General features: G+C 35.2%; 2 protein-coding genes, 1 long non-coding RNA gene and 3 other non-coding genes across 6 annotated transcripts; 3 read left to right on the top strand and 3 right to left on the bottom strand.

Annotated features, from left to right (window-relative positions):
* Positions 1-1,263: 1,263 nt before the first annotated feature.
* Positions 1,264-8,197, bottom strand: LOC112559236 (transmembrane protein 33-like). Its single transcript, XM_025230301.1, has 8 exons — positions 8,078-8,197; positions 5,284-5,404; positions 4,374-4,468; positions 3,927-4,111; positions 3,518-3,585; positions 2,963-3,096; positions 2,525-2,608; positions 1,264-2,254 (listed from the first exon to the last, which is right to left on the bottom strand). Exons 2-8 carry the CDS (start codon positions 5,389-5,391, stop codon positions 2,119-2,121), a joined length of 810 nt encoding a protein of 269 aa, XP_025086086.1. The 5' UTR covers positions 5,392-5,404; positions 8,078-8,197; the 3' UTR covers positions 1,264-2,118.
* A 1,065-nt stretch (positions 8,198-9,262) lies between these two features.
* Positions 9,263-9,334, bottom strand: Trnaq-uug. The gene has a single exon. It is a non-coding gene; the product is annotated as a tRNA-Gln (tRNA).
* Positions 9,335-9,738: 404 nt separating this feature from the next.
* Positions 9,739-9,810, top strand: Trnaq-cug. The gene has a single exon. It is a non-coding gene; the product is annotated as a tRNA-Gln (tRNA).
* A 568-nt stretch (positions 9,811-10,378) lies between these two features.
* On the top strand, positions 10,379-10,451 carry Trnaq-cug. Its single transcript has one exon. It is a non-coding gene; the product is annotated as a tRNA-Gln (tRNA).
* Positions 10,452-10,664: 213 nt separating this feature from the next.
* Positions 10,665-24,762, bottom strand: LOC112559758 (cysteine-rich hydrophobic domain-containing protein 2-like). Its single transcript, XM_025231146.1, has 8 exons — positions 23,883-24,762; positions 23,483-23,694; positions 21,135-21,271; positions 20,128-20,182; positions 18,380-18,535; positions 17,540-17,596; positions 17,107-17,166; positions 10,665-16,770 (listed from the first exon to the last, which is right to left on the bottom strand). The coding sequence occupies exons 1-8, from the start codon at positions 24,031-24,033 to the stop codon at positions 16,720-16,722; spliced, it is 879 nt and encodes a 292-aa protein (XP_025086931.1). The 5' UTR covers positions 24,034-24,762; the 3' UTR covers positions 10,665-16,719.
* LOC112559759 lies at positions 21,295-23,068 on the top strand. The gene is made up of 2 exons (XR_003098361.1): positions 21,295-21,377; positions 22,891-23,068. It is a non-coding gene; the product is annotated as an uncharacterized LOC112559759 (long non-coding RNA).
* Positions 24,763-25,112: the final 350 nt, after the last annotated feature.

Here is a 25,112-nt window from a genome sequence, read left to right as displayed (position 1 = left end):
GCAAGGCTGTAACACTTCATAAAAATCCAATTATACTTACACTGGTTAATATGCCTATTAAGATTAGCCTGAATATAAAGCACAAAGCGTGGCAAGGTGATATCAAAAGCTGTAAACAACAATGAAATGTGACAGTATGAAAACTATTCAATTGTCTAAAACGCTGCAACAATGATTTCAATAACAATTCACATCACATCCCCTATGTATATTTACTGAATACAAACTTTAGTTACAAGATTGTTATCCATATGAAGAATAAATTCTTGACAATATTACACGCTCATGCACTTTTTGGACACATCAAGCAGCTGTTAGTGTCTCTTTCTGTTGACACACCACAATAAATTCTAAAGATTCTTTCATCTTTGCACAAGTTCACACAATATACAATTATATATTTTTTTATTTCATAATTATAGTAATAAAATAATTGAGAAAAAAAAACCTGACAGAAAACAAATTTGACCCAATCAGTGCACATTTTGAAAGTGTTGATACTCTTCAGCTACAAACTCTACTTATCAAATTATACAATTTGTAAGACCAGAGTTTTAATGCACAATCATTAACACCAGACTAATAAATATCTTCAGCATCTAGATATAAATGACCCAAAACAATCCTCAAGTTTCTTGAAGGACTTTAGTAGGAATACATAGATAAAACCAAGCATGTTAGGCAAAATAACAATTCATTTTATTAAATCTCTTGGAGTATTAGGGATGTATCTGCTGGGAAACAGTCTTACTGTCCTGCCTTTAATTACATTCCTCTTGCTGCAGATGCAATGCAATCACCAGTTTCACAAGAGAAATACCCTATAGATGCTTTCCACATGGGAAAGACCAAAATGAAAAAAAAAAACCTTAAGAAGCAAACCTCTTGTGAACTGTGTAGGTCAAATTGTAAAGTGAAAGCTGTGAAAACAGAAGTTACCTTTATCATAACTCTTCAAAAGTGTAATGAATGATTTAGTTCAACCAGACAATGTACCTACTGATGCAATGTTTACTAAAAAGGCAGCTCTTGAATGACTAAATGCACTTTGCTGCACGAGTGGGTTATGTAAAGCCCTTGCTAAATTGACAAGATGACTAACTCTTTTTAATCATGTCAATAATTTAAGCAGAAAGGCAATGGAGCTTTCTTTTGATCATAGCAAGAGACTTTTCAGGTGACAAACTAAATCTGCTACGAATCTGATGGTCAGGATAACTGCAGATGTATCAATTTTACTCACGGCTATAATTTTGAACTTCCTTTTTCTTTTTTTTGGGGGGTGGGGGGGATCAATTTATCAGGACACAACATTATGTATTAGTGACCTGTTGCTTTTGTCTTCACTATAGACTAATATGTTTAACTTCTGATTTTATACATGGTAGATTTAATCACTTTGTTGTCAAGTTCCCTTCTATTGCAAGTCCTATGCTTACTGCAAATAAGCATGAACTTCAGTTTCATAAGGTCACATCCTAAATAGTTATTCTTACCTTAAATCTACATTTTAATGAACTTTTGAACAGAACTGTGAGAAGTTATGGTACCTATTATTTCTCTTAAAGTTATGTTGTCTCAAACTTCAGTGCTTAAGGTTTATTTATGAAGCATTTTGTCAGTACTTTGTTGACATCAGCTTTACTAGTCATCTGACCCTGAAATCCTTCCAGTTTACACGTTGCTGAAACCTTAACCCCTCTATTAATTCCTGATTATGCAAAAGACCTGAGATTTAAAAAAATTAAATAAAAATAAAGTGAGAAGACAGCATCAAAACTTTCAAGGATAATAGTACTCAAAATATGAGTCACAGCTTTTACCAAATACAGCTGGAAAGTTTTGAAAGTGCTGCACAGATTAGTAAAAAAAACACAAATATACACATTTCTGGGTGCATGTAAACACACAGCATACAAATGCTCATTCAAACAATTCTCTTAGTCCATACCTTCTACTTTTTTCAAAGGCAGCTCTTATGCTGCTTGTCTGTGGTAGGGTATCAGTTGCTACATCAAGACACAATCTACATACCACTTACAGTCACCAATAACAAGATATCATGAGACCCATTCCGCTGGAAAAGTGACACCAATGTCAGTAAGAGACACAGTTTTTTCACTGGGCTGGTACAGCAGGTGCCAACCGTGAGATAAACCCAATGGAACGTTGACATATTCCTCTTATAATGTTAGGGCACTGTGGTTTGCTGCACATGTACTCCACTGTCATGCGGAACTCAGTAAAAAGTGTCCTGTAACAGAAAGTGTAGATGATACAATAAATCCACCATATTTTACAACAGCTGCAACACATTAATCCATGAGATGGAGAATTCCTTATTTAAGTTTTTCAGGGTTGCTAAACTAATGTCAAAAATAAGTCTGCAAAACTACATAAAATCATGACACCCATTACAGAGGCAGTTTTTAAACAAAACCATTGTTCCTTTTTCAAAAGCTTTTCTTTTTATTCACTTACTACTTTACAATAATTACTACTATCAGAAACAGTGTGACTTCACCTGCAGTAGGGATTTCTTCTAGAAGTGTAGCGAAGACACAGGAAGCGGTAGTATACAAAAGGTAGGAGGAAGCTGCCTTTGCCTCTGTCAACAAAATGTGCCCAACATCATGCATGACACCATTTTCAGCATTAGAAAATGTTAATGATGCTTTATGATACCTGTTTAACTTTAAGTCTCTCATGTCTGGATTACATGTCTTAACTGTCTGTATGCAGTTTTCATAAAGGGAACTAATAATTTTCCCACAACATGCAAAGCAACACAGCTTCAAATTGTTTTCAAATATCTGGTGACTGGTCTGTTACAACAGACTTAGTCAAGCCTACTTGTCACAGCAAACTGACAACTGGAAGTCAAAATAAGATATGTGGTTGTGGCAACTTAATAAAGGTCTTTAGTGTGAAGATAAATAGGTAGAACAGCAACAATACTTACGTGAAGACCATGACAACCACAGCAGGCATGAGAAATATCTCATTGCAGGCAATAAAACGGAGGATACTTGTCTGATGCTGTTCCAGTTTTGTAATTGTATTTCGTAAAAACTGCATAGACTGGGGCCCCATTGCCTGCAAAAGCAAAATAGAATGTTCACCATCAAGAAAGCCCATTTTCTTTATTAATTTTGGTTATTGTTCAATTTTACTTCTTAAACAAATTCTGCTTTTTTACAGATACTACTCTATTTCTATTTGCTTAAGAGTGTAAGTGACAATCTAAGTTTAACCTAACAAATTAAAACTCCTTGCATATAATAATACTATTACTTATTAACAGCACATAACTGCATAACTGCAGTTTTACAAAAACTGTTCAAGTACTGAATGGCAGCTGCAATTATATAATAATTAACAAAAATCGTCTTCCTTAACATCTCGTTGGCGCTATTCAATATGTTAGGCTCAAAACGTAGATGGTAAATTATGCTCAGTACAATATGTCTGAGAGGATTATTACTACTCACAACTCCCCTATGACAGTTCAACTCACATTGAGCAATGCTTTGGTAAATGAACAAGCATGAAGAAGTGCAAAAAGGAAGACAGGCACAATAGCCACTGGTGAAATGGTTAAGGAAGAGAAATTAGCAAAATGTACATATCCTTTGGCTTAGTTGACTCATCTGACATTTTTTCCTATTTAGTTTATCAAAAAGTGGTGATGAAATAATACTACAAGATAAACCAATCTCTTAAACAAGAAACTTCAAAAAAATCTAATTTTTTTATAGCTAAGGATGGTTCTTTTGTTGTAGCAAAGAAAGAAAACAAAACTCATACAACTACACATTTCTAGCAAACATTAAAAGCAAATTAGCCCAGATTGAGGAATCCAACACAATAAAAGTCCATTGGTTCTTCTTTTTATTTTATCTTACAAGTGAACACAGCAAGGATACTGGTAATGGGGTAACTGTTGATAAACAGGATGGCAAAGAGAAGGTAATGGCAACTATCTTCCATAAACAGATGCCGCATAAATTCCATGTTGAACTGAACAGCTGGGATTCGCTGATGCAATCTTAAAGCCGATGTGGCTGCACTGGCTATCAATGCCCTTTGGTAATGGGTATAGATGTTACCTCTGCCAGCAAACACAGATGCAGATTTCAAAATGGTGATAAAAATTGTGGACAAAACTTCTCACAAAATTCAGGCATCACTATGCACATCCTTTTCACCATAAACAGAAATCATGGATACTATATGTTACAGGAAGGTGCATTATGCAAATCATCTAAATCATTGTTTACGTAAATTAGTTTGCTCTTCATATTACTGAGTTGCACTTCCCTATTTCTACTTATATATATATAATATATTGCAACACAAAATGTAATGCATACCCAAATACAGGAAGCATAAACATGATGGTAAAAATGACTGTGAAAATTCGTGTCAACCATAAAAATGTCTCCACCTTGTTGGCCATCAAATGTTCCTGAAAAGAAAAATATTTCAATCCTGGTTAAAATATTTTCTTACAGGAACTCAACACCTGATTAATCAACACACACTAAGTGCAAATATTGAAGAATGGTTGCACAATGTCAATTTTGTCTTTCTGCAACAATCAACAAATTATTATATGTAAATTATTATTCAGACAACGTGAACCATGATTAACTCTTTAGAGTTCCAAGTTTCTTCTTTAACTGCTGATGTGGTTTCTTTTCTTTACTGTTAATGACTGACACAGTTAAAAATTTAATTGTTATTTATCTACATTGGATGGTGATGTTTTAAAGGCAAAGATGGCTATTTATTTATTTTTAAAAATACTAGCTGCAACATTCATTTTCACAACTCAGGCTATGGTGTATGGAGTAGTGAGATGTAAAAATGTGGACTGATGTCAACAAACGTTTGTTAAACAAACATTTAAGGCTATAATATAGCAAAGCAGCTAAGCAAGGATTTGCTTCATCTACACAGACTGTTCAAAGACCATGTTTTTTTTTTTATACAACTAAATGAAGAAGGCTCTAACTGTATTCTCAATGAGAATCTTTGACCTCAAGATCCCCCGATACAATTACACAGTAGACCTGGTGCCAAGAGATGGAATGTCTGGGATGGACAAGGTGAAATTTAATTTCTTCTTTACTGCCCCTATCTGTGCTATCGTGACAAGTAAATCTGATATTATTCTAAAAGAATAATTAAATTCTTGAAAGATTTCGGGCCATCTAGTATCTCATTCACAGAAAAGTGTAATTCAAATAATTTAGCTCTTTTAAGTAAAGTGTTATATACCATGACTCTGCTGCCACTTGGCTGCCTTGCCGCACCATTGGCACCAGCAGAATTGGACTGAGAAGAATCTTCACCACTACCATTTGCTGATTCACTTCTATCAGACATTCTTGTTGCCTTTCTGAAAAAAAAAATTTCAGAGTTGGTTCTAAAATAGAATCAAACCCATGTGGATAACCACTTTCCAGCATCTGGCTAAATGCTTCAAACATTTCTCAGGAGCTTTGTTGTACTCATAGTTACTAGTAGTAGCACACGCACATTATGAGACATTAATGGAAGTTATTGTCCCTACACTGCTGGACAGCAGAAGGCAAGAAGTAATACTTTGCCACTTGACCAAGATACAACCACAAGATGCATGGATATACTGACTAAAACTAACATTTGTATGATATTTTAAACTTTGAAAGAGAATTACATCAAATTTACGTCCAATTTGTATTGTAACTGGATATTGATAATAAGGAGCTAACAATTAACCCTAACCCAGTGCAAAATGCTGTCAAAAGTGAGTATCAGTGGATGAAAGACTGGGGCCTCCAAATGAATAAGGTAAAGATGCAAGTCACAATTTTCTCCCAATGTAGCCTCAAAAAGAAAGGGTTAACATAAAGGATGGAGACAGAACTTTGCCTCAGGTACAGACATAAAACTTTCTTGGCATCAAGTGGGACAAAAGAGTTTCGTGAAGGTCACAGATTGAAGCCATGGAGGGAAGGGGAATTTAAAAAACTGGCCATCATGAAAAAGTTCTCAGAAGAAGCTGGGGAGCAAATGTGCTGACCCTGAAGACTGTGTACTTAGGAGCAGTCAAAAAATATGAAGCCAGTGCTTAAGTAATAGATGCCAAGATGCATACCAGAAAGCTAGATTGAGTCCAGAACTTAGGTATGAGGACAATCCTGGGTACCATGAAAAGTACACTGCAACAATGTAGACAGCCATTAGTACAGTGCCGTATAAGAGCGAAAAACAGTCAAAAATCCTCTCCCATGGTAAAATGATTAAATAACCCTCTGCATGGTAAACCAAGATCTTACAAAGAGCAAGTACAAATGGAAAGTCGTCTGACCAAAGAGCTTAAGTCTGACAATGCAGGCATTCTAGCAGCTGATCTAATTCTAAATGAAAGATTAATCTAAAGCAAATGGCCTCTGAGGACTATATATGCAGATGTTAAGACCATTAACCCTGGTATCACTGCAAAAAATGAACAAAACAATGCTTTGGCAATTGACAACATTGCCTAGTCTTATCCTGCCATAAGCTGCACACATTTCTATACAGATGGTTTAGCTGAAAAAACTAAAAAAAAAAAAAAATGCATATGTGGAATTTACATAAAAACCTCTTGGCAGTTACCAATCTTCATGTCAGCACATAGTGATAGGTTATGCTTCAACTACAAGACCAAAGTCCTGGGATTCCTAAATGTCTAGTTTTGGTGAATCATACAACGACCTACACTGGACAGCAGAGTACACTGCACGTGCAAAACAGCATAGGACACAACCAGGCAAAATATCTTTAGTAATATGCATGTGGATCATTCTACTTCTGCTGTCAGTTCTAAGCATCCCATTGCAACTGAAGCTATGAGTAATTTTTTATGCCACCTTTTGCAGTAGTGAGCTTAAGCAGACATCATGCTGCAAAGGAACGAGCAATAGTCTACAAGTACTAAATACACTCAGTCAGTCAAGTACACCCTTCGAAAAACATGACAAACAACCCAGTTGGGCATGAAAATCAGTATTCTGGCATATCCAATTAAAGACATATGAGTAGCACTTTCTGAATAAATATGCTTTCCAGTGATATCTGAAAATTGAGTAATATGAGCATTTTAATAATAAAGGACAGAGAATTCTGAAGCTGAGGTCCTGGTAAGAGAGAAAAATCAAATCCATTGGATTGAGGCTTGAAATCACGCATGAAACATGAGTGTTGACAATGAAGCAAGTTTTGAAAATGATGCTTTTTATTTATATTTTAAAATATGAATCCACACAGGACTCTCAGATATTAGTTATTAGTGAGTCAATAACTGTCTCTCAACTATATCTGCACGAACGGCACCAGTATTAATATATAACCCTGTTTTTTCATCAGTAGGGTATAAAATCCATTTTCATCAGAAACTATATAGATTTATACAAAGGTATAAGTCTTTCCACTGCCTGCTATGATCAGGCAGTTCAAGCCATACCATCTTAACAGCTCCCACAGTTGGAAAGATCTGAACTATGTTCTTGATAATTATAAAAAAATATTTACTGTAAATATTTAATAAAATATATACTAATTTATAATTATTCAAATATTTATTTCAAAGAACACATTAACTGCTAAACTTGTCTGATTTCTGTGGCAGTCGGAGCACAAGCCCCCTGCATAGACTTCATCTTCATGGACACTAATGACCACTAGGTTATGGGTGGCAATATTTTGCATGGTCATGTTTCCGTCAGAGTCTTCATTACCTAAACACTTATTTGCAACATTGTGGCGTTACGTTCCACCGAAACACCCGACCTATAACATAACACCTACACAAGAAATCGAAAACAGACGTGAAATATATGTCATGGAATGCGGGTGGAATCAACTAGAAACTGTTAACTGCATTATCATCGTAACATGGACGAGGACAATTAAACGATGCTTGAGCTCGTCAGGCTCAGCAACCGATTACGTTCAAAATATTACAACAAACCTCATAAGTGTCAAACGTTAAACTATAAGTTAAGATAAATTTTGCTTAACTAATATGTATACTTAATAAACTGACCTGAAATCTGTACCACAAATGCAACCTTCGAACGTTAAGAAAAGCGTGATCGATGATGCTATACTAACCTCCCTGTACGAAAGAGCGTTTCAGTTTCCTCCCTTTATTTGTGGCTACTTACGTGTTCATCGACGAGTGCTCTACAATACTGTTGTTGTAATTCACTAACAGATAATTTTTTTTTTTTTTTTTTTTTTAGTATATCTATCGCACAAAGTTTCAAGGGTTCCTTAGGACTAGAAAATATGCAAAGTGGAAATATGTTACTGTGTCGACAGAAAAGGTCATCAAAATTTTGGATTGATATTTCTCATGTCTGCAGAAATGTCTACCTTGAACTTCGTAGGATCAGTACCATTCGTCTAATCTGTGCCTTTGTGCTATTGAGAAAGGACTATTGTAATCATGTTTTAGCTGGAAAGAGGGACTTTAAAGGATCCAGAATTCCGCTGGTATTGCCTCATCTTTAGACTATTTATATATAGTTACGAACTTTTATATATCAGCTATCATTCACTTCGATCTTCACTGGCTGCCAGTCGCGGACTTTATAGCCTACAAACTTTCCACTTTGACTTACTCTGCTTTTTCTGGCACCCGTCCTCGGTATCTCTCCAAACTTGATCACTCCCATCTATATGCCCACTTGACCTCTTCGATCTGCGAATCCCACTAAGACAGATCGAAAGACAAGATGTATGGACAGATTGATTCTTTCTCCTACCAATTAAACCCCATCAACTTAACTGTAACGGATCAGCCTTCGTCACTCGATGTGATTCTCTTACCAAAAACAAATCCTTGCTACCAAAACATCGACAACAGTGTAGTCGATGGCCTATGCCCCAGGAGGGGCGAAGGGCCTAAAAAAAAAAAAAAAATTAAGAAACATCTTTTCATAACGAGGTACTTCACTGTGACCCGGCCTGTCCTGACCCTGATCGTGCACATATGACGTCTGTATTTATATACTTTAACTGTGTAATAGCGCCGTTGCCGTTCTTGTAAGTGGAAGTAGCTATACATAGATGGAAGTATTAAAACACTAAATAAAAAGTAATGAATATACTAGCTTATAATTTGTAAGAAAAGTGTATCATAAAGATGATGACTTTCGGCTGTCGTAGTCTTCTTTTTTTAATTAAAGTGTACACTAAATGAAGAAGAATAAAAGAAAATTATAGCAGGTTCCGCCGAGATTTGAACTCGGATCGCTGGATTCAAAGTCCAGAGTGCTAACCATTACACCACGGAACCACTTGAGCTCACACCTGATAAATGGCATCTTACCACCGGGACACAATTCAGCTCACTTCGATGCAAATGATTCGGCCACAGACATAATGATTTATCGACAGTGATAGCGTTATTTTGACAGCACAGGACTGCTATCAAGATACATCGTCTCTGCCCCTTGGTAATTAAGAGTTTGATTTGACTGCTGACGAGAGCTAAAAAAAAAAAAAGGTGGAGAGTTCATTTGGTCAGCGCCCCCACAAATATCAACGCATCGTAACAATAATCTAGAGAGACATTGCTTTCTGATAACACATGGTATTTTAAAGTAAAATCAGTTCGCGATATCTCTTGTGTTTACTAAACCTAAGGTAAGAAAACATGACACAGTTATGGTGTAAGTTTTTGCTGTACTTTTCAGGTAAGGTTCTATGGTGTAATGGTTAGCACTCTGGACTCTGAATCCAGCGATCCGAGTTCAAATCTCGGTAGAACCTACTGAGTAAGTTTTTGTTTTCCTCCACTACCCACGCGTTTTTTAATGTAAAACTACTAAGAAAAAAAGAAAAGAAAAACTTACTTATAAACACATGAGGAGGTGTGTTGAACATGAAAATGGTTCCACTTAGATGTGAGTTCACACTGTTAAGAGAGAGGGATGAAAGGAAACTGGACTGCGAGTGTGTTGAGAAAACACCAACAGCCAGCCTTGCAAACAGTGTCTGGAGACAATATTACTAGGACCTTTTAATTCTCACTGTTGTGATGACAAGTATTCCCTAACTGTCAGGCGCCCTATCAACATATTAAATGCACGCAACAGTTTTTGAAATTATAATAGGTGCATGAAAAAGTGGTGCAGGGACTGACATTGCATACTTGCATATCAGCATTACCATACTATTGACCATTCAGTTAATTGCTCTTCTGTTCTCTATTCAGTATTATTTTGAGATGGGGTCAACGAGGAAGAAAGGTACTCACTTGCTTTGTCTGAAATTTTGGGACAAGAGATTGTTGCTTGTTCATTGTAAAGAATCATGCATGTCTAACTTTAACAGGTAAGGTTCTATGGTGTAATGGTTAGCATTCTGGACTCTGAATCCAGCGATACCGAGCTCAAATCTCGGTAGAACCTTCTGAATAGAGTTTTTTTCCCCATCCATCAACCCCGCGTTTTTAAACGTAAAACTACTTTTACATTTCATCGGGGTTTTTTTTTTATTTTTTTTAAACCTATTTTTCAACACACGAGGTGTGTTGAACATGAAAATGCTCCCACCTAGATGTGAGTTCACACTGTTAAGAGGGATGATAGGAAACTGGACAACAAAATGACAACAAACCCATAGTCCATCTTTAATATACTTTTATGAAACCTGTTCATGTTATATTTCACTGTGTCCTGTCTAGGACAGTTATGTCTTACTAAAAGTATTTAGACTTTCTTTCATGACCAAAAACAGCAAAAATAATAAATAATCACCTACATACACATAAGAGGGTGCATATGCATGCACACATACACCTTCCACAGCCAGACTGCAAGTATTACAGAAGTATACATTTTTCATCTAAATGTGAGCTATTAACTACTAATGACAAGAAATTGTCTATAAAACCTGCTCTTGATAAAGCAGGATGAACACAATTTGTTCTAACTGGGGAAACCTAAATACCACCTGTACAGAAAACTCACCTCATGCTAATGTTTTCTCTTTTACACAGTTAGACTCATGTTCCTGCACACACACTAACCATTCATGTTGGAATGGACACATCTACAGAAATATATTTACTTTTTGATGTCAATTTTGATCACAGTCAATCATCAGTGTTATCAGAATGCAACATGTACCAAAGGCAGTTCATAAGTATTGTAATTACACTAGTGTAGCAACTTTATGAATTTGACTCTTACTCTGATCAACCTTAAGGCTGAGTGCAGCTCAGGGAAACCTAAGGAAGGAGAGGGTAAAAAAAAGGAAAATATGAAAATTCTGCTAGACAAGTTACTGCAACAGTAAAGTGTGTTACAGCTAGTTGCTAAAACAAAAACTATTATTATTGTAGGTTTCACAATAGACAACTGCTAACAGAGGAATCTGCAGAGCTTTCCAACCACAGAGAAATCATTTCAGTTATTGTCTCTGGAACCTCCTGTTGTCACATCTTTTGCAAAAATTACCCAAATGAAGAAAATAGTGTGTAATTAACACATTCTTAGAATTCAATTTGCATATAATATCTAACTCAAATATATGCCCATACACACACAATAAATGTAACACTGACTTCTTTCCTTATTAGTAGAAGTAGCTTAGACTCTACACAAACTAAATAAAAATCATGAATGGAACAACAGTTAACATACTGACAAACTATAAATGTAGGACAAACATGCAACATTTGTTCATTAATACTGGTCTTTGTATGTGCAAAAACACACTAGGATTCTTCATGTGTACAAAATTTGTTAGATTTCTTACTTCTCTTTGCATATGGTCACAACATCAACATAGTCATATATTATTTTGCCAAATCTGCTAAAAAAACTATGTGGTTAATATAATTTCTTTAATAATATTATATAACAGTTTCTTCATAGGACTTGTAGAACTGGAATGTCAGTTTTATTTAGCTGATGCAACACATGAATGAGGAAACCACATACTGTATCACTATTCAAGTTGAGAAAACTTTAAAAAAAAGGCCTTTTCAAGTATTCAACACCAATTTTTAAAGAAATGTACGAAACCTCTCAAATCTGCACAAGTTATGAAGCAAGTTCTTCCAAAACAAAACAAAACATCACTTTTGAAACCAAAGGTGGATGGCATGGAAGAAAGAAAACTTTGAACTTTTGATATCAGGCAGTTTTTATCAAAAACAGTTGCATAACAGTATTTTTGAAGTATAATTATGACAATACAATATCCTTAAAATCAGGTCATGAATGACTATGAACAAGTCTGATAAGTCAATACATCAGCTTGTGTTTAATAAGGAAAGTCTCTTAGCATTGGCAACTAATTGACCATTTCTTTTTCAACTTTTCTGTTTTTTAATTTATGTATATTTAGTCAGCATATAATGCAACAAGCACAAAACACAGTTATATTTACCAAAAAAACTCACAGAGAAATGCAAACAACTCTCAAGATGACAACTATTAGAAACATGCTAGTCAAAAACAAATTACTAATATAATTCTCTGATTTCTACAAGTCATGCACAAGAAGCCTTAGCAACTTTTCTGCATGGGACCACATCTTATCACTTAATACTGCAAACAATAACACAGGATCAATAGGACTACGGATATAAGCATACTTGAGGAAACCAATACACTATACGTGGCACTTCTTCCACTAAAACCGGGTTATGGCTCAAATGAAAAGGTCAAAAAAAAAAAACTTCAATTAACATAAACTGAATGGAAAATATTACATTTTCAATGAGAGATTTTTTTTCATTCATCGTGTATAATAATTCTAAATTGATTGGGCTGCCTGTGAACACTGTTTTATTAGTCAGTCTCATTCTTATTTTTTTTTTTCTTCTGTCTTCATTCTCACCTCTCTTTCGTGATCCTGCAACATCTTGCACAACACATCAATTTTGACAATAATATTTCAGAAAGCATAATTTACATTTTCACATTCTAAATCAAACTGAATAGTCTTGCTGCCTTGATTAAGCGCTTCTAAAGAAATCCGAAACATACCTGTTAGCATTCATGAAAATGCATTTTTACATTTCACACAATTTATTAGCATTTATATATGAATTTCTTTATATGAAGAAACAGAAGTCTACCCTAACCTCTTCATAATATCACATTTAACCCTTTATGATCAGGAGGCACACTGCAACACTCTGGATATGAATATAATAATAAAATACTAACAAAGTATTTTTAGAGCACCCACTCTTGCTTTAGCAATTTATGTTGCATGCATACGCACGTATGCATTCACACTTACACAAATAAGAAAAAAAGACGGTTGTAGCGATGCAAAATTTAAAAAAAGGAAGGTCATGGCTATGGCAAACATAAAATTTCAGAGATGTTTTGAAAGGAGAAAGAGAGGATTTCCAGCAAATATGAAGTAGCATTTTGTTCCAGGCAAGTGGACAAGACAGAAAAGAAACATGTACCAAATGTATGGATTCTGGTTTGTGGAATGGAAAGCCTGAGGGGACCAAAGAGAAGGAGATAAGTAAAAATCTGGCTAGGTGGGGGCAGAGCTGTTGAGACACTTGTAACTGAACAAGCTGACTTTGAAATGCTTTTTAAAATCTAGGAGCCAGTGGAGTGCAAGCAACGTTCTGCCCCAATATTCAGTTAGTGATGGTGAGACTTGGATCCTGGAAATGTGAAGAGTCCTTCTTAAAAGACTATTAAAGATCTTCTTTTGTTCAACTCATATAATGATGACTATTTTTTTTTTGGGTGAGAATATTTTTTTAAAAAATGGTTTAAATTTCAGTTCTGTGTTCAGTTTTACTTTCATGTGGAGGTAAGCTAACTTTATTCACTATCATCCTTATAATAAAACTTTCAAAAAGCTATGACTTCTATATGCACTAGGGGGAAAAGAACTGCATTTAACATCTTACCAGTTGCTTCTCATTTGAATGAATGGCATACAGATTTCAAAGTGCATAAGAAAATAATACATGTCATTTCAGGGTTGAGTTTTGGCCCACTAAAACAACTACATGCAATAAGGTACACTTTCAAAACATTTTGTTTGTTGTTTGTCCAAATTCTGGAACACCTTTTACTTTTGAATCTTTGTTTACAAATTTGTAAGCTTGCACTAATAATGCATCTATTGCTCAATCATTGTTCTCCTGTAATGCTTATTTACTAACTGCTATTTGCATATACTTTAATATTGCTTTGCTTAGCTGACTTTCTTGGGTGCTATTTGATTTTTGTTAACATCTATTTTTTCACAATCTTCTATTTTCCTTTAGTTCCATGTTAGGATATGTATGGTGAAAACACTTTCATAATGAATGTTATACTTGTCTACAAATTATTACTACTACAATAATATATTTAAAATACTAACAGCCTTGCATTTCACAATTTGTTGCTAGCCCCAAGAAAAAGTTTCTTAGAATTTATTTCTCAGATGCTAAAGTATCTGATTGCAGGAATGTATTGTACAGTAATAAAAAATTTTGAAAATAACATTTATCAGCCTTTGCATTTCCTTTCCACCATATTTCATCAGTTTAAATGACAATTTATTTCTTTACCGTTTGTAACACTTACATACATGTCTGGGCAATTACAGTTATACATTTAAAAATCTTAAACAGACTTTAAGTTGAACTAGTAAGATTACTTACAAACAGCTACATAAACAAATGTTATATTTCTTTTTCCTGAACAAAGATTGCACTCGACTTCCCATTCCATTCCCTTTACAAAGAAAGGGGCACAGGCATATATACCTTCTAGGGGTATACATCATAACTAAGAACACAAGCTATTGGCAATAAAATAAAATACATAGCTTACCATAATCTTAGGCTGTGTATAGAAAGTACATTCACATTATAGTTATTAGCCTTTTTCCCTGGCCCCCTTCCTCCCTGCCCCCCAAAAAAGAAACATGTAAACTGACACAACAAAAATATACTTGATAACCAAATCAAGAATGTCATATCACAAGCCAATGAATTCTGTTACTTTTAACAATAGAATATTTAGACATTATTTTAAAGCATCTTAGGCAAAAAAAAAAAAAAAAGTATGTGCAACACACAGACACATTAATACACTCTCTTTCTTTTGTAAAATGAGAACAGTATGGATTTGCAATATCAACCAACAAGTTGCACCAAGGATAGTTCTATTGACAAATATAAACAGTAACTAATAATGTGTAACATTATAAAGGATAGATCATACAAGAAACAAGATACAAATGGACCATTTTATGTTATGACAATGCAGCTAACAAATGAACAGCTGCAAGTGTATGGAGCAAATCTCCAAAGAAGGGTTAAAACTTTTAAAAAGGCAGCTGTGTGGGTGAAACTCAGTGTGAGAAAGAAATGACAATTTTTTTGCATACTTTTGATAATTAACTTTCTTTTGAGCAAGATCCCAAGTGGACACAGCTTTAGTTTTGTGCACTCTTCCTTGAGAAATCAAAAGTTTTCAAATACCAGTCCAATAATCTTTTGTTATTGATTAATGTCTGCCTATGTAATGCTATAGTACTATCTATATAATAAATTATTTTTAAACATTCATGCGTTCATCTTTCCCCGTCTCTCTCTATGCTAACATGAATTTTAATTTGATGAGATCAGGTCTGAAATCTGGGACATCTACAACTTAAAACAACAGGTATGATCTAGACTCCAGTTATGATGACTAACAACATTGTGATTTTTGTCCCTCACAGCAGTTGTTTTTACATGTGTGGCATACAGCATGCTGAAATCTTCTGACCTTACTGTTTGTCCCACCAAAAACACTTTATTGATACATTGTACATCTTTCCTAAAGACAATCCTTTAAATAATATCATGATTCAAAAAAAAAAAAAAAAAAAAAAATTCATACTTTTTATTCTGCCTCTATAAAACATGTACAGCACAAAAACCCTACGGACTTAAGGGTAACATTGTTTTCAGGTTAGTTACATGTACTTTGCACCATCATGCTACAAAAAAAAAAAAAATGCAAAGATCAGAACTATAAATTCATAGTTGCCCATCAAAAACAATAGTTTCTACCCCCAAAAATGAGAAACAGACCCATTAAAGTTAAGACTGACCTATAAAATAAGCAGTCGGGCATAAACTAACTGGTAAAGCATGATGTCCTACCATGTCAAGATGTTGTTTAAATCTTAATAATTGGATTAGATTAAAAAAAAGGAAAAGATGCCATGCTTCGAATATGCAACTGAGTTGGCCCCACCCTGCCCCCATGATACAGACCTTTCAAAGTCAGTTAAATTCTTAGCATGGATGGAAGTCAAAGTATAGCTGCTTTGCTTCCCCCACCTTTCCTCATCCACCCAATGAGAACACGCTCAATGAATGAGATCCCATGAGCATCATCATCACAAGTTAACAGTTTTCCATTATATGGGAACTAAAATTTAATAAACACAGCCAGGTGCATTGTCATGGCGGAAAACGGTGTCACACACATCTTTTATCTTAACAAAAGTACAGCCAAACTTCCTCTGAAGTGGTTGCAGTCACATGCTGAAGATGTTGCCATGAATAACACATCCAAAGAAGCACCAGCAAGTAATATGGTGTTGAGATCAGCAACATCTAAGCAAACTGAAGTGTTTATGTCAAATTCAAGTGTTTTTACCCTTGTTATTCCATGATCTCATGCTGATAATGTGTTGATCATTCTAGTCTGGGCGGAAAATTGGTATTTTGGGAATGAATTCAACACAAAGCACCTGCAAAAACAACGACTTTTTATTTTTTTGTGCTTGTTTACATCTAGCTAATGAAACAAGTTTTATCTTTTTAACACAGTGATACCACATGGAATCTTATTACTTAATGTAAAAGGTATATAATCCATACTACTTTTTTATTTTTGTAGGAAGAGTGAACTATAAAAAGTTATGAATCACAAGAGTGATTACCTGAGCCTCCCCTTCCCCAACATGCTTCCTGTAAAGTATCTATAAAACAAATTTAACTCCTTACCACAAATTCTGAGTGCCACACATGCATACACAAATCTTAAAAAACCCATATAAATTCAGTGGAGAAAAAAAGTTTCATACATATTCCATCATGCTGCTTGAATCACATCGCTGTTTCCGAAGTCTCCAATGAAGACCAAGCTATAAAATGAAACAATATATATCTGTCATCTTTGAATTTACTTATTTGACTCATACAATTATACATCACTATTCCACATGTTAGATCAGAATTTATTATATTTAACTGTGTGACCCACTTAAATGTAACAGTCTAAAACATTATGAATCAATACAAGTATCTGGCGACATAAAAAGTTCATGATGTGGACAGCAAAGCTCCATCTTAGGTTATATATGCCAACATATTTAGTCAATTCATATTTTGAATATCAGAAAAGCAAGCAGCTTGCCATCATTTTTAAGTCTCTTTTTAGTAGCCATTGAAAATTGATATAAAACTCTTTTAAGCAGTGTCACCATAAAACCAGGAAAAATAAAATGTAATATCAACCTTGTGATATAAATGACTGTTTTCCCAGTCTAACACTTTTTCGATTGAATGGCGTGTCTGAAAGAAATAGAAAAACAATAACATGCTGCGGTTCAAGATGACATAACTTCCAAACACTATATACATCTTTTACATGCATGGTCACGAGCCCAGAAATAAATGTGCTTGAAGCTCCTTTAAGCGCACCTAAATGAAGCCAAACTTTTAAGTGACATGTTCAAATATTATCAATGCTATTGAAACACAGACACAATATTACTCTTTGAAACTGAAACCCAGGCTAAGATTCAACATGTTGACAATGCTAAACTACATAAAAATAACTTTTTTTTAAATTAGACAAAATTAATAGGTTAAAGCCATGTTAACTAACTTAACTTCCTAACTTAGAGAATTGGTGTGTACAGTTTAATTTAAATTGATGTAAAATATTCTTTATAATGGTGAGATTCAGTCATACATAGGTAATGTGTGTAAATGCTTGCTTAGAGGTCCAGAGAGATGCGATTTTGTAACAACTGGATAAAGCTAAGTGCAAGATACTACTTTCCCAGAAGCTTGGTATTTAAACAGATTTGGAAAAGTAGAATCTTAGAAAGAACTTTGCCTAGTCATTAAAAAAAATTGCAACCCAGTAGACCTTTAAGGTGTGCTTGTGCATGCAAAACCACAATCTTAAAAGACTGAGTATTAACAATGGGTTTAATGGACAATCAACAAATCTTATTTACACTCACACTTTCACATACTCTCTTTTAAAAAATATACAAACATCTATATCGCTAAGTTTTATAGAAAATTTTAGCTTCTATGACCCAGAAAATAAAAAGAAAAACTTACTCTTTTACTCAGACATATAACGGGCCATAGTGAACATCCCAGTGTACAACAGCAACAAACACAGCCACAAAATAACCATTTGACATTGACTGGAAGTGCTTTGCGCAACACCCCATTTATTCGTAACATTGTTGCCCGAAATTCTTCAGGAGCCACCTGCAAAACAAAAAGAAAGATAGTTGAAAAACTTTAGGTCGAGGATGAAAATTAAAGAAACAAAATAAAACAAAAACAAAACAAAGACAAACCACAGTGTAATGAAGCACAATGGTTCGCATGAAGCAGAAAACTAGCAAACCAGCTCCTTCAGAACCATGAGTAACCAAAATATCTCAGCTCTGTTGTCAAAGAATATAGGTCCAAGCAAGAAGTCATGGTCAGAATAGAGCAGGCAAATCAGTGTTTACTATACTGAGAGCAGGAACATCTTGCACCAAATAAGAATTCAGGTGACACTGTCTTTTAAAAAATTTACTGGACCATACAGAGCATTCTTCACTCATATGGTTATGTGAGGCTCAAAGTCCAGATACTAGTTTAACCAAGTATGTTTTTTTAACAGGTCATTATCATTGCCAAAAAGAGAAAGGAGAAATGTCAGTCATAGTAAAAGATAAGACAAAAAGAAAGAGGTAACATTACATCTTATCATCTGGCAAAAACTCGCTGTTAGTTCCTGAACAGCCCATCTAAGGTTATGAATGGTTACATCAACCATGATGTTTCTTTCAGTTATAATGAACTCAGTGATTTCAAGAAAGTTATCCACACAGTTTTAAAAATGAAATATTCATCTACATTAAGGAGAGGACACACTATTACAGAAAAAATATTTCCCAATGTCTGAGAAAAGCTCAATACAAGACACTTTTCCCTTAATTTGGGTGAATGTTGACCTTCCGTTATAGAGTTGGAAAAAACAATAGCTCATTTTAAAGCTGAATCATTTCTCTACAAGTTACTTTCCTTGATTTGTATGACAAGACATCCAGTCTTTTCCAAATTTAAATTCTTTGTGGTAGAGTGAGCAAAACATGGTAAAATATGCAGGTCGATGTTCCCTTTTTCTGTCAGTTTCATCTGTGAAATCAGCCAAATTACTGTGTATCTTGTAATTTTCATGATTCTGGATAATATGTATTCACATAAGGATGAAAACATTTATTGTGTGCACTAATAATGGGAACTTTTTACGTACATACCAAGATTTCCCTGTCCCTCTACTTACAAAAATCTAAAAAGTAGTTTTGGGTATGATGATATGTGAATTTTCTAACCAAAAAAAAAAAAAAACAACAAAAAACAAAAACCAACAAAACAAAGCACACCACTTCTTAAAGGTAAAACAATTCATTTCTGCTAAATGTGATATTTAAAACTAATTTAGAATTTTTTGCGACATTTAGTAATTTTTGTATATTTTTAAAAACAGCCAAAATGTGGCAACTAATAGAGACATCTTGTCTGAAAGGGTGGTGACCTCATGGAGTGAAGCAACATGTTACAAAATTCACTTATTAATGACACAAAGCACATTATTTGTTTATTTTCTCTTCCTTCCCTAACCCCCACTCTGACATCCTGCTACCATTGTGAAAGCATTGGTAATAATTAGAAACAGTTGTACAATTACAACTGTATAATTCTAGTTGGTAGTTCAAAGCTATTTAACAGTTAGACAATAATAATGACCATAAAGGTTAAGAAATACTGATGGCAACCTAGAGCCACAAATGGGTAGCTGTTACCTTGGCTGAAAGACCCTGAGGAAAATCAGCATCAAACTTGTTGCTGAGGCCAAATCTGCAACCAAAAGTTTTCATTTTTTGAAGACAAAACTATGCGCACTGAACTAAAAGGTATTGGTGTTTACTGCTTGCAGAGAAAGGATACATGCAATTTGACATAATGCATGTATATGCTGAGCATATAAAGATCAACTCGATATCGTACATGCATATAACTGAAGCACAGTGCTTGTAGAAAATTTTCACATCCTTGAGTGAAACATCTATTACGGTTTTTCCTCCCAAAACTAACACAAAAATCAAGTACCATAATGAGATATTAGTGAAGCATATATTACGAACAATGACAGCACTACATTCAAGTACTTTTAAAGGCAAACTTTTTTAAGGTCACTAATCCTTTTCTATTCATGTTCAGTACAAAACAATAAAGCTACTACCACTGCGTCAAAAATATACCCATCATCTTGGTGGAAGTGACACATTTATTAACCCTAATAATAAGGTTTCTATCTGCCCACTGCTAGGATTACTGGCACCATAGCAAAAACAGACTTTAAAACTACAGGGTAATTTGTCTTGGAGTCTCATTGACTCAAGTTCCTAAGTCTGTTAGCTTAGTCCACTCTTCAGAGTGTTTAAAATAGAAACATTAAATCAACCGTCGCTTACAAATATCCAAGCACGTTCTGTCCCACGTTTTATTGATTTCCGTCTCGCAACCCTTCGGTTCAGTGGGCTTAGAGTTTGATCTTTATCTCCGAGAACTCCACGTTCTGTCTTGTTCATTTAATACAAGTATATTTTGGTTGTCGCTGGAAACCAATGCAAAATTTCGCAAACATCAAATGATAGAGGATGCTGGTAAGTTGTTTCTGAATAACATGTATCTAAGCCAAGTTTGGAGCACTCGACGATGACAGAAGCGTATGAGGGACAGCCTTCGAAACGAATCTTTTCACGATCGTCCCTTCTACCACGCTAAGCTGGCGCGAATTATTACTTACATTGTAACGTTCCCAGCTCCTCGAATAATGATGGGGGTTGGAACTCTTGGTACGGGTAGCTCCGGAAGATTTTCTTCTTCGTCGCGCTCCTCGTAAATTGTGTCGAAGTCGGCCATTGTTTGCGTGTACCTGCAGCACTTGACAAGAAGGCCAATGACGAGGAAGTACTTCCGGTTTAAGGACAAGTGTAGTAAGCACCACAGACGTGTAACACAAATTCGTGGAACCACGAACCTCTCCAGGGTATGCACATTCTCATTCCATGCACTTCTAATGCTATGAGTAATCTGCGAGTAGCATATTCAGATCAAAGTCGATGAAACTGGCGACTGATTCCCACTTAGACGTACGAACAATAAACTGGAATATGTTGAATTTAGCTGTACATCTCCATTTTAAGATATTTAGTTGGTGGATTATAGAGCAGAATCATCTACTTGCCAGAAGCATGTGTTAATTAATGATGCATCTACTTTTGGAAGAGAAGTGCCTGTAGGGAAAGGGGGAGGAATATGGAGTGAAAGGAGCGCGACCAAACTGTGACATTTTGGTAGGACGAGTTGTTCGTGCAACTATTCTAATGACATGCTGTTTTTGATATTGACTTTTCTTCGTTGTGGTCTGACCTCATAGTCTCAGACTTTATCACTGGACAGTTTCAAACGAGGCAATGTAGCTTCTGGTGTCTATACAGATTTCTGGACGAAATTAATAACAAATACTTAAACAATCAAAAGGGGATTCAATCCGTTGCGTGGTAGGACGCTATATAAACTGTGTAAGAGACACATATTTCAGGCTTCGGTTTTTGCTTCTGTAGGTAGGTTACACCATTACATTGACGAAAGTGTTCTGATCAAACATTAGGCTTCTTTAAAAAAAAAGAAATCTATAGGCCAGGTTCAGCGTACACCAGTGACGTGCTTTCAGCTCACACTCCTCCACCAACACACCAATGGAATAGGAACCAGAGGGGCAGCTGTCTCCTCCCAAACGATTCTGAGGGTTTTGCTCCCCATGCATGCCCAACTCTTGAGATGTGATTCTTCACAACGTATAAAAAAGGGTTAGGGAACTGAGAGAGAGACAAATCTTATTTGCGAGGGTAACAGAATAAGCAAAAGGTATGTTTTTTTACATCTGACCGTTGATCTAAAGAAAGAAAAAGAAACACTAATACAAAACAAAGGCATTAATCACAGAAGACAGTGGTTATCTTTTTTTGGCACACTGACTTGCAAACCCTGAATGTCATTAATATGGTTATAAAGTTTATCTTATTTTGAATATTGTATTTCGTGTGATTGCAATAACGAGGTGAGTCATTTTTCAATGAGAGTCATGCTTATGTTGATTTCATGTGTTTATCAACAGGCATTCTGTTAATAGTGTGAGACATCGCCAACAAAATAAAATTAGTTTAAAAACTATGCAAAGAAACAACAATGAGATTAAAAATAATTTTATTTATTTATCGTTACCCTCTTTACATTTTGCAAGTGCAATTTTTACAGAACTTCTAAAGTGAAACATAGCAGTAGGACTATATATGCCTGGTGAATTTGTAAAGTACATGCAGGGTACTTTTCCTACAAAGACATCACAACAGGATGCATGACAAAACCAGCATTTCTTTTAGGAATAAGACCTAAAGGTTGGCTAAAAGTATTCATGGCTTTATGGTTGCTTTAGTCTAGTTTTCGTATAGCCTGTCGAGACAGATTTATAAAATGAATCCAGGCCTCAATTTCTGCAGGTGGTGTGGGACATTCAATCTGCCCATGCAAGGTCTCTAGAACTGTTTGTGGCTTCACGGCATTCAACACAGTTTGACAGGAATAGTTCACAGCCATCAGAAAATTGTCAGATGATCGTATTATTCTCTGCTCAAGATAAAAACTTTTATCATCCCAGTATACCAACTGAAAAAAAAAGGGATAAAATGTCATGGGTAGAGCTGATTTTTCAATACATCAATCAACAGAATAAAAATTACCATGGAACAAAACAAGATTTTCTTCCATCTTCTATTTTCATGCTGCAAGAAAGTTTTCTGGGAACTGTTTTGGATATCGCAATAATAAGATAAATTTGCAATTACATGATTTTATCTTCTTTTTTTTTTAAATAGCAGGAAAATAATCTGTCCAGAGAAATCGGACATTCTAAAACAAAATTATTCCGTATTTCTATTTTGAACTGCACTATACAGCTACATATTTTTCAGAAAGTCAAAATCAATTAAAGACATGATCAAATCACTTATTTTGCTTTATTATAGATGCACAATGTTTTATTAAAAAAAAAATTATCACGAAATACAAGAGAAAAGAACAAATTCTACTTACTTTAGTGCATATATAAAATCTTTGAAACAGATGAATGGATCGCCTATATCGAATGTTGTTTGCACTGGTGACTGTGATTGTTCCTGACCGTTTTAGTGCATCTAACAGGTGTGATAATATAAAAAAATCAAAGCGAGCAAAGTCACATTCCCTCAAGTAGCGAGCATTGTTCATGTGCAGCATAAAATCCAAGTCTGTTGTCAAACAGATCCCTGTTGAAAAAATTTTGAAACACAAAGATAAAATTTACTAATGGTTTGTTTTGAAGATATTGCAAAATAGCCACACACACAAAGAAAAAACTCACGCTTTCCTTTAATAATCAAGTATCATTTGTTTGATATATATATAAAATTAAAACACTTATAACTACATAGCCGACTATTGATTCGTGACTTACCATGAGTCACACATTCATGAGACCAGTGTGGAGGTCGCTTGCTCCTCTTTACTGTGCACATAATAGCGATCAGCGTTGCACGAACAAAATAGTTTGCATCAAAGCAGATCCACAATGAAAGAATGAGTGGGAGTACCAAAAACCAGGCCATGTTTACAAATATAACGCCAAAATTGTTGAAACGGGGCGACAACTCGATTGCTGTAGCAGGTGCGCTTGTTTGGGGTGGCGTGTACCCACAGACGTTTTTAATCCGTGGTGTTCTGCTAACAGTGCTTAGTACCCCCTAACCCTTAACTTTCCTTGACCTGCAGCCACCCGATGGATATAAATAGCTGGTAACAGGGTGACCGGTAGTGAAGTGGTTAAAACCACGAACTTGTATTACTGGACTGCTAGCAGACGATTCCAGTTAACTACTAAATCGAGGCAGTTATGTATCAAGCTTCCGGGTTATTCACATTTCAGATTAACTACTAAAAAGAGGCATGTTTGTACAAAGCTTCCGGTTTAGGCTCGCCGAGAGTAATACGGAGAACTTTGCAATAGACTAAACGTTGGTCTTGGTAGACAGACAGCAATCCACCTATAACCTATACATAGCTATGGCTAAAACACTCGCTGTGCGTCGGTGGTTTTCTACGGTTCCTGATCCCTCTCGTTTTGGTAGGAGTGTTTGTATAAATTGATATTGATGAATTAACATGTTTGCATTTAAGATGCTTGTGCATTTTTTTTTCTTCATGAGGGGTACGTGTTGAATATGTGTATATATGAAAAGTTGAGCCCACATTTAGTACAGTGGTTCATTTGAAAATAAAATGGTTGATATTTAAATTCGCCGTGTTGTGCTGGTTAAAATATCTATAAATGCAAGAATTGTGTGGTTGCTGGTGTGAAATGTGTTCTAATCTGGTTTCTGCACACAAAGAGCAACTCACAATTAATGAATAGCTAATAATAAGAGTCAATAGTTCGAACTTGTCAACTAAAGCACAGCTATTAACGTGTACACCACATGACAAACCAGATAGCATTAAGCCTAGCTGTCTCGGATAAAAATTAAAAAAATTAAAGTTATCAGGGCTTCTGCTAAGGCTAAATTCTTTGGGGTCCCAGGGACCCCTTCAGAATTTTTAAGGGGTCCCTGTTCTTTGCCCCACTTTGGAGGGGACCCCATCGACGAAAATTGAAGGGGTCCTCCGAACTTTTAATGCGTACGTACAATTT

The sequence above is a fragment of the Pomacea canaliculata genome, linkage group LG3 (assembly GCF_003073045.1).
Source record: "Pomacea canaliculata isolate SZHN2017 linkage group LG3, ASM307304v1, whole genome shotgun sequence".
Classification (NCBI taxonomy): Eukaryota; Metazoa; Mollusca; class Gastropoda; order Architaenioglossa; family Ampullariidae; genus Pomacea; species Pomacea canaliculata.
This window is presented reverse-complemented; position numbering and strand designations above follow the sequence as displayed.

Excerpts from the sequence above, each read along its gene's own strand:
- LOC112559236 (XM_025230301.1), bottom strand. The coding sequence starts at position 5,391 with ATGTCTGATAGAAGTGAATCAGCAAATGGTAGTGGTGAAGATTCTTCT. Across the intron at positions 4,469-5,283 it reads CAAGTGGCAGCAGAGTCATG|GAACATTTGATGGCCAACAA; the intron begins GTATATAACACT and ends TTTTCTTTTCAG. Across the intron at positions 2,255-2,524 it reads AGAAGAAATCCCTACTGCAG|GACACTTTTTACTGAGTTCC; the intron begins GTGAAGTCACAC and ends TTTCTGTTACAG.
- LOC112559758 (XM_025231146.1), bottom strand. The coding sequence starts at position 24,033 with ATGGCCTGGTTTTTGGTACTCCCACTCATTCTTTCATTGTGGATCTGC. Across the intron at positions 23,695-23,882 it reads TCATGAATGTGTGACTCATG|GGATCTGTTTGACAACAGAC; the intron begins GTAAGTCACGAA and ends TTTTTTCAACAG. Across the intron at positions 20,183-21,134 it reads GGAGCTGGGAACGTTACAAT|ATTTGGCCTCAGCAACAAGT; the intron begins GTAAGTAATAAT and ends TTTTGGTTGCAG.